Source organism: Sciurus carolinensis, chromosome 9, assembly GCF_902686445.1.
Source record: "Sciurus carolinensis chromosome 9, mSciCar1.2, whole genome shotgun sequence".
NCBI classification, from domain to species: domain Eukaryota; kingdom Metazoa; phylum Chordata; class Mammalia; order Rodentia; family Sciuridae; genus Sciurus; species Sciurus carolinensis.
In genome coordinates this window covers 70,971,409-70,980,798 of record NC_062221.1, presented here as the reverse complement: position 1 = coordinate 70,980,798, position 9,390 = coordinate 70,971,409, and the positions used below count along the sequence as shown (strand labels likewise).

General features: G+C 38.4%; 1 protein-coding gene across 3 annotated transcripts in view; it reads left to right on the top strand.

Annotated features, from left to right (window-relative positions):
• Positions 1 to 7: 7 nt before the first annotated feature.
• Fam162a (family with sequence similarity 162 member A) overlaps positions 8 to 9,390 on the top strand; it is a 24,246-nt gene continuing 14,863 nt past the window's right edge. For all 3 annotated transcript variants that reach the window (XM_047563472.1, XM_047563475.1, XM_047563474.1), the window contains exons 1-2: positions 8 to 41; positions 5,222 to 5,282. In XM_047563472.1, coding sequence (XP_047419428.1) covers positions 12 to 41; positions 5,222 to 5,282 — 91 coding nt within the window. In that variant the 5' untranslated portion in view covers positions 8 to 11. The remainder of the gene's footprint in view (positions 42 to 5,221; positions 5,283 to 9,390) is intronic.

The following is a 9,390-nucleotide window of genomic DNA, read 5'->3' as shown; positions in this document are numbered from 1 at the left end:
AGTAGGCGGCCATGGGGAGCCTCCGCGGCCTGCGCCTGGCGGTTGGTGAGACTCAGTGGGCTGGGGAAGGGGAATCCTGCGGCTCAGGCCGGAGAGCTCTTCGGTTTCACGACGCACGGTGGCTCGGAATTCTACCTTCTTAGTGTCAATAATGGGAGAGAGCCAGGACTGAGCAAGCTGCTGCTTAGCAGACGCTGGGGCCTAACCCTAGCACCTGGCTCTCTATTTACCCAGCTCCCACCAATTTAAGGGGCCCTTGCACCCTCCTTTCCTTTCTCTCGGGCCCCAGCCTCCTCTGAACTCAAATCATTTGCTATTCCTAGAACTTCATTTTGCTTTCCACCTTAACTTTCCCTACCCGTTACTCTAATTGAATCTTCCCTCTCCGCCTCGCTCCCCATCATCAGATGAGTTTATTCTTGCTGTCAGACAACCTGAGCCTGGAGTTTTACATTTAGTGTCTGAATGGGAAAGGAGTTTAAAGTCTCACAGAATAATAATAAATGTTTTCTTTAAACGGAGGAGGGATACATTATTTTTAAACAATCTTACAACTAAGTGCTTTGAATTTCTTGGAGGAAAGTTTTATGTAAATACAGGATCTGCAGTTTGTTTTCTCAGTAGACATTTGTGTGGTGGGTATTTTGAAGTTAGGAACTAATTCGTCTTCTTCAGGAAAGCAACAGAGCTTTGGCATTACTGTAGGACTGAGAAATCAGTGTTGGCATCTTCACTCTTGTAGGTGCCAGGACAGTTTTCTTGGTCATCTTTATGAACTTGGATGAGATGTAATGAGCTTTTGCTTTTGTTCCATGGTACAAGATTATTAAAAAGTTGTTCAATTCTTAAAGGAAGAATAACCCCAAACTCATTTATTGAAAGAATGCAAATATACATTGTTATGTAAATGAAGCAGTGCCAAAAAGATAGTGTTGTGGGTGAAAGGCCCTGGATTCGATCTCCAGCACCCCCCATAAATAATGAATGTGTAAGTTTCACAAGCTTACTGTGTAGCCTGCATTTTCCCCCAAAAGGTAATGTTTTTACTTGGCTTATCTTGTGTTTCAGTGAAGAATGTAATGGAAAATCTGTTTTGCTTAGAGATTATTACTTCCTATAATGCAAATACCCCCTCTGCTAAAAAAGAAAAGTTCAAATACTAGTATTGATTTCATTTGATTTTGTCAGTTTTGATTTAATTCATCTAAAGTCTTTTGTGTACATTCTATTAAATACTTTTTAAAACTTTTCAATAGGACAAGTGAAAGAATCAGTGCTTTGTAAAAAAAAAAAAAAATTAAAACAGGCTGTGTGAAAGCGTCTTTGACTAGTTGGAATTCAGATTGATTTCACTTCTTGTCTTGGACTATACTTGTGCATCATGGAACTTCCAAAGCTGCTCTGTAGGCATCTGATGCTTTAGAACTTTACTATTGGGCACTTAACCAAGGCAATTCCTTTAGCCATTAAAGAATAATTTATTTTACTTCAGATAGAAAGACTTTAATAATACCTAAGGTTGAGCAATTCTTTATAAATGATCTGTGAATGCAAGATATTTTTGTGAGCAACATCATGGGATCTGCTTTATTTTGTCTGTTTTATAGCTAAACATATTCACATACATTTATTTGATCAGTTTCTCACAGCAGCCCAATCTGGTAAGTCTTATTATCCCCTCACATTCCTGTAAATGAAACAGGTCAGAGGGTTAAGTGATTTGTCCATGATCACTTCCAAAAAAAAAAGGCAGCGCAGAAGGCAGTGTCCTCTCCTTCTGAAATTTGTGTTCTTTGCCATTGTTGAAACTGCTCATTCAGGATATGAGTACATAAGTATTTGTCATGGCCAAGGGTCTCATTAATGTGAAATGGAAGAGTCATGAAATGCAAATTTATTTTTGAAATGGAAATGTACATTTGTGTGCAAATGGCTTTTCAAGAAAGAAGATTGATAATAAGCAACATAAACAAAGGAATGAGAGATCAAATAGAAACATAATGTAAGCACACTGACCCACAATACTATTTGGAGTAAGCTGCTATTGTCTATGACCATAGGACCCTGAATGCACCTGATCTTCTCAGGAATAAGGTCCTCTAGGTGAATAAAATTTCAAATAACAAACAATTCTTTAAACAGTGGACATTTACATTTAGTTTTTCCATTAGAAATCTTTGCTGTTCTCCGTAAGCAAACAATACAGGCTTTTATGGACTTGAATTTCTTGAGTGTTTTGTAAATGTAGATATAGGTCAGGTTGTTAACTTGCAGTACTTCAGACACCTACACAGATGAGAGGTCTTGTGAACATCTGAAATTTTATTCAAGTTTCATGATTATATGCCTGTTTTTGAAAAAGAGGATCTAAAGCTTGCATCAGTTACTCAGAGCAGTTTATAAAAAGCATGGGTATGAATGAATAGGAGTTAAATGGCTACTGACTCACATTGCTGTGGATTCCAGGAGGCTAAAAACTGGGTCTTTCTGTTCTTCTTAAATCCTCAGGTCATATTTTGATGGGGGACACTAGGAAATATCTTGGAATAAGTAGATATAAAGTGAGTTTCCATGCCTCTTTTCCCCTGAGAGTAGAATGAAGTAGATGCAGCTTTTAGGACATTATCTCTTTCTGTAGGATGATTATTAGGTCAAAAGAATGGAATGGCCTTACACATTCAGAAAAGTTTTGTTGCCTCAATCTCCATTAACTTGTCAGACTTTAAAATGATGTTATTATCATCATTTTTATTCCCAATGCAGTGGACTGTGGGCACCTTCTTGTGAGTTGAACTCACATCCCAGAGCATATGAGTCAAGGGATATTTTACAAGTTGTGTAGTCCAATTAATTTTTATACATTTGGTAACTAAAGGCCCAAGAAGGGAATTGACTTGCTAAGAGTCACACACATACAAAGCTGTGACATAACCAGTATTTCCTGGCTCCCATTCTGATTTTATTTCCACCTCACTCTGCTCCCTCATTGCTTTTTTGTTTGTTCTTACTAACCACTCCCATCTTTGGCTTTGCTTATGACACCCCTCCAAGTCTTGCCAATAGATTTTTATTGAGCACACACTGTGTGCCATATATATTGTGAAAGCTCTTGACAAGAATGAACTGCTTCTTTTCCTAGGGCTAGTTTATTGCAATGACTAAACCAATCTATTCAAGGCACCCAGAGAACCTATACAAAATAATATATATTAACTTCTGGAAATTGCTGCTGTGGTCTCCTGGGACCAGTTCCTGCCAACATTGTGCATATCTTTTCCCAATTTTACAATTGGAGTGTTAAATTGATAGCTTGAAATCTGCTGTGGTGAGGGTTATTGGCAACACTGTAGATGAGGATTTCTCACCAGTCTTTCCCAAGAGCCAGTACACAGCTGGCTTCAGGAATACTAAGAAAGGAAAAGATGTAAGGGTAGGATTGTCAATAGGAGGTTTCATTAGACATTTGTCATTGGAGGAGGTGGAGTAACATGAGCAAAGGTAGGAGCAGTAATGTGGACAAGTTCTGAGGGAGAAAGAAGGAGAAAGGATTGGCTTAGATTTCGATCAGGAGATATTAGCTCTTTATGAGGAGTTTGAATTGGTTTGATTTGAATTAAAAAAGAAGCCTTTAAGCAGAACTAATCAAAGAAACATCTTTGGGAAATTTTCAAGACATTTGCATACAAGATAAATTGTTGTGGCCTGGGACAGTATAACAATAATCCATGTGTGACGTAATGGTGGAAATGATAAAAAAATAAAAAAAGGATTGTATGTAGAAAATGTCTTGAAGAAGCAAGAGTTTAGAGATACTGCATAATTTAAGATAGAACTTAAAAGACAAGCATTTGAGCATAGAGTGCTGCACAAGTGTTACCTCATTGTCAGAAATAAGGAAGCTGGGGAAATAATCAGGAGTAACATCAAAGATTTTATGTTCATTTGGCAGAGAAAATGCATTGTTTTGGTGTAGGTGGCTTTGAGTTATAGGTGATGATGGGAAACCCTCTATCAAAGTCCAGAAGACACAGGAACAGAAAAATATGGGAGCCATCATTGTAGATCTGATTATTAAAATAGAATGGAGGAGTCCTTCTGTAGTAGCACAGAATAGTGGCAAGGACTGAACCTTGGAGGTCTGTCATAGTTTAAGTAATAAGAAGTGGCAAAGAAACATTAATGAAGATAGACTATAGAAATTGGATGTGAAGAGAATGTGATGTGTAACAGAAGAAAGGATTGAATCCTTGTAGAAGAAGGAGATCGGTGTAGTCAGATGACCTGGAAGATGGGAAGTGTATGGTAAAATGGGCTCCTGACGAGTCTAAAACAGGTGGTCATGGGGTGAGAACAGGATCACCAGCCTTAGAGCAATTTCAGTGAAGCTATTGAGGGGGAGAAAGAGTGTAATGGAATAAAGTGTGGGTGGTAAAGTGAAGGTAATAAATATATGCTGTCGATTAAATCATCTGAGCTATGAAAGGAAGATTAGTATTTTATTTATAGGATCTGTTGAAAACAGGGTGAATGTTTTATCCAAGATAGTGGAACCTGTGTTATTGGGACGTGCTACAGAAATTCTTGTCATCTGCTGGTAGAAATATACCTTGCTTTCACCTTTCTGGAAAGCAGTTTATTTTGCATATAGTCTGATCTTTAACCCTCTCCTATAAGATTTTATTCTAAGAAAACAGATTATTAGGAATGTCATCAAAGATTAATGTAAAAGAACTGGGCATGGTGGCAGGCTGCAGTCCCAGCTCCTTGGGAGGCTCAGGCAGGAGGATCAGTTGAATCAAGGAGTTTGAGATTAGTCTGAACAACAGAGCAAGACCCTGTCTCAAAAACAAAATTAAAAAAGTACAGAAAACTGGTCATTTAAACAATACATATAGTAGTGAAAATTGGGGAAAAAATCCAGCTGTATGGTATGATTTAATTCAGGTTATATCTGTGTGTTTGATGTTACACAGCTCTCAGTTTTTTGCTTTTTTTTTAAATCAATACCTGGGAATAGTATTTGTGACTTATGCAAGAAATAGTATTGTCTGGTTATGAAAAATGTACATTGTGTATGATAATAGGAAAAAATCTAGAAATACACCAACTTGTTATCTCTGCGTAGTGTGATTATTAGTGCTTTCACTTTTCTTGACAACTCTTTTTAGCTTCTAATTTTTCTGTAATGAGCAAGTATTTGATAAAGGTTTTTTGTTGCTAGTTTTTGTTTTGTAGTATTTATGATGGGGTGATGCCCTTTGGCAGGAAAAAGGCAGTGGAAGGTAAGGAACTAGAGGTTGTGATAATTTGGTGTGGTGTCCCTCCCTCACTAGAGCCATCACAGATGGAAGGGCTCACTCTTTCAGAATGAAAGAGGATTGGTGTTCTTCCAAGCTTGCAGGGAAAGATGAGAAAAACAGATGGAGGTAAACAGAGTATGTCATACAACTGGGGTCCACAACCATGCCTGGAGAGTTTCAAATAGCCATTGTGGAGAGAGGGCTGGACCATTGATGAGAGGAGAAAAGATCTTCAGGAATAGCTCCTTGACCAATAACTATCAGACTAGAATTGTAAGACTTTTGTATAAATTCTCCCCAGCTTGAAAACTATCCAGGTAACAAAGGTTTATTTATAAATCTTTGTTTTTAGACTCTGAAGGTCCCCTCCCACACACACACACAGAAACAATGTTACAAATGGTAATCAGGGGATTCCAAGCAACCCACAAAAACTGAGTTTTCCTCCTATATTTTTCTCATCTTCTCTGTTGCAGGTATCCTCTTTCCTTTATATTACCCAAACTACAGGATTGTGACATCACCTAACTGGAGGTTTCCATAGCCACATCACCCTCTCCTGCTCCCTTTATCCCATTTTGCCCTCCCCTGAGGCCCATCCTTCATTCTATGTCAAGATTTGCCTTCCTAAAACCACTTTTTGTAATCCCAGAGGCTCTGGAGGCTGAGGCAGGAGGATAACAAATTCAAAGCCAGCCTTAGCAACTTAGTGAGTCCCTAAGCAACTTAGTGAGACCCCCTCTCTAAATAAAACATAAAAAGGGACTGGATAGCAGGATGTAAAATCACCAACTTAGGTGCCCTTCAACAGATGAATGGATAAAGAAAATGTGGCGTGTGTGTGTATGTTATATATATATACACATACGTACGTACACACACACACACACACACACACACACACACAATGGAATATTACTCAGCCTTGAAGAATGAAATTATGACATTTGCCAATAAATGGATGGAGCTGGAGAATATCATGCCAAGCAAAATAAGCCAATCCCAAGAAACCAAAGGCCAAATGCTTTCTCTGATATGCGGATGCTAATTCAAAATAAGGGGTGGGGTGGCTAGGAAAGAATAGAGTTACTTTGGATTAAGAAGAGGGGAGTGAAGGGAGGGGAAGGATTTTGGAGGTAGGAAGAATAGAACGAATTAGACATTATTACCCTGTGTACACATATAACTATGCAACCTGTGGGATTCTACATCATGTACAACCAGAAGAATGAGAACATATGCTCCATCTATGTATGACCAGAAAAAAAGGGGGGATAGGGCTGGGGATGTGGCTCAGAGTTAAGCACCCCTGGGTTTAATCCATGGTTAAAAAAAAACAACAAAAGCAACAACAACAAAGGGGCTGGGGTTGTAGCTTAGTGGTAGAGCACTTGCCTGGCACTTGTGAGGCACTTGGTTCGATCCTTAGCACCACATAAAAATAAATACAAGTATTGTGTCCATCTACAACTAAAAAAATTTAAAAAAAAAATGAACAAGCCCTCAAACATTAACTTGTTCTGAGCTTTTTCATGATCAGACCTGAATGGCTTGAAATCTCATGTCTGTAAATCTGACAAGGGATGGACTTTTTTATGGCTTCAAACACTGATGACTCTGTTCCGCTGTGTTATTGACTTCTGGATCTGTCATCCAGGCTGTGAACATTCACAGGCCTAACTACCATGTTAATAAGGTTCATGCTGACATTCTGGGACTCCAAATCTATGTGATGACACTGACCCCATTCACTCTAACTGTAGGTGTTGTGACCATCCACGCTCTCCCACAGTGAGTCCTTTTTGTCTGTTGCACACACGCACACCAAAAAGGTTTGCCAAATAGGCAGTGCAGTGTGGACTGAGAAATGGGGAAGTGGTGTTTGGGGTTTTTTTGTTTGTTTTTGTTTTTGTGGTCAACCTTTAGGGCAGCCTATCTTTGCTTCTAATGTGGGAACAAAATCGGTGTTTCTCTATTCTGTGTGAGTTCTGGGTGGGAATGAATGCTTCACCTTCATAAACTACATAATTGACATAAATTAATCATTATCCTGCTAGGTCTACTGAGCAGTTGTAACATTTAACATAATTTTATAATTACGAAGTTACAATATTGATTAGTGTATGCATGGGGACTTAGATATCCCCACAGTAAGAATACATCTCGCTTTTTTCTTCTGAGACTTAAAATTGACTCTGATTCACAAAACAAATCTTCAAAGTTCCTTCCTCACACTTGCCCTTTCCTGTGACAGCAAACATACTGGTAATATCGTATTTCAGTTTATAAAGATTAAATAGCCATTTGTGAGCTAATAGGAGAACCTCCTAAGTTTTTACATAGATTAAAACATCTTTCCATGGAACATGGGAAAGGAATGTTGTTGCTCCAGAAATAACCTCTTCCAGCCAAGGTCATGGTAGCATGGAACATTAGGGAACGGGGACGAAGTAACTGAACAGTCTCACATCTGTGTGGCAGGATCTGCTCTGTGGACTATGGTCACTCATTGTGGGACAATCAAACAGTGTTCACCCATGAGGGCAGGCAGGTGCTATAGATGAGGGACACAAAATAGAATCTCTTTTTTCCAAGGGAGATGGTAGGTAAGACAACTGTAGGACAGTTCACACTGCATGTCACCAAGTATTGGGTAGTGTGTTAGAGAATGTGTGCTCTGTAAAATCTGAAAGTTGGGCATATTTTAATACATTCCACAGGAATTCCAAACTTCTAAAATAATGAATTACATATTGATGTGTAGAAGTTAGAACTGAGGTAGAACTGCTTTTCCATGAATTAGCTATTAAAAAGAGGGATTTTGAATTCATCCAGAGACAAGGTATCCAGCCTTACACATGTACTCTGGTCATTTACATAGCCTGTGTTCAGTGGGGATGACAATTGGTTGTTATATAGAAGCTTTTCTCAAACATGGCAGCATATAGAATTATTGGGGAATCTTGAAAAATATGCCCAAGTTCTGCTCCCAGAAATTGGAATTTAATTGCTCTATGTTGTGCTTATGCACTGAGCTTTTTTTTTTTTTTTTTTTTTTTAAGATACTGTGGAGATTCCAATATGCAAAGTTTGAAGTTTACTTTTCCAGAGCAGTGCTTCTCAAACTTTAGGATCTGGGGGGCTTATAAAAACAGATTTCTACTCCCCAGCCTCAGAAAATCTGAGGGTTTGGAGTGAGTTGCAGAATCTGCATTTCAGTGAAGCTCCTAGCTGAGGCTGAGTAGCACCATTCTAGAATATATGGCATTGGTCTCCGTTTGTCTGGCACACAGTAAGTACTCAACAACTGCTGAGTGAATATGGTTGTCTATTTCCATCTCAAAATTTAATATTCATATGAGTCACCTGGCTAGTTCATAAAAAAATGAAGATTTAGATGGTATAGGTCAGGGTGGGAAGTGAGGGTCTGCATTTCTAACAAGCTGCCAGGTGATGCCAGCTACACTTGAGGATAGCAAAGGGGGAGTGTGACAAAATGTATGCCATCATTGTCTCACCTCATTTCCACCAAGGTACACTAGTCAGATGACCCTCACCTGTACGTTCTTGGTCGACCTGGAATTGTTCACTTTTCCTACTGTGCCCCAGCCCTTTCCTTACCTCTCTCATTCCAGGAGTATATTGGAATGCAAGTGAGAATAATATTTTTGTAGAGATAATATCAAATTCTCTAATTTTTTAAATAGAAAATATTTTTTTAAATTCATGTTTAAAAGAGATATAGTTAGTAACCATGTGCCTATTTTTTAATAGGTGCATATTTTAAAATTTTTTTTAGTTGTTAGTGGGCCTTTTTTTTTTTTTTTTTAATACTCAGTACTGAGATTTGAACATAGGGCCTCACACAGGCCCGGCAAGCACTCTACCACTGAGCCACAACCCCAGCCCCCCAAGTACCATGTTTTTAAAAATACTTTTATTTTGGAATGATTTTAATTTCCAAAGGTTGCAAAGATAGTACAGAGTTCTGTAAACCCCTCAATAAATTTTTGTAATGTTAATAGTGTATGTAACCATGGTACATTTGCCTAAATTAAGAAAGTGAACATTAGTACATTACTATTAACTA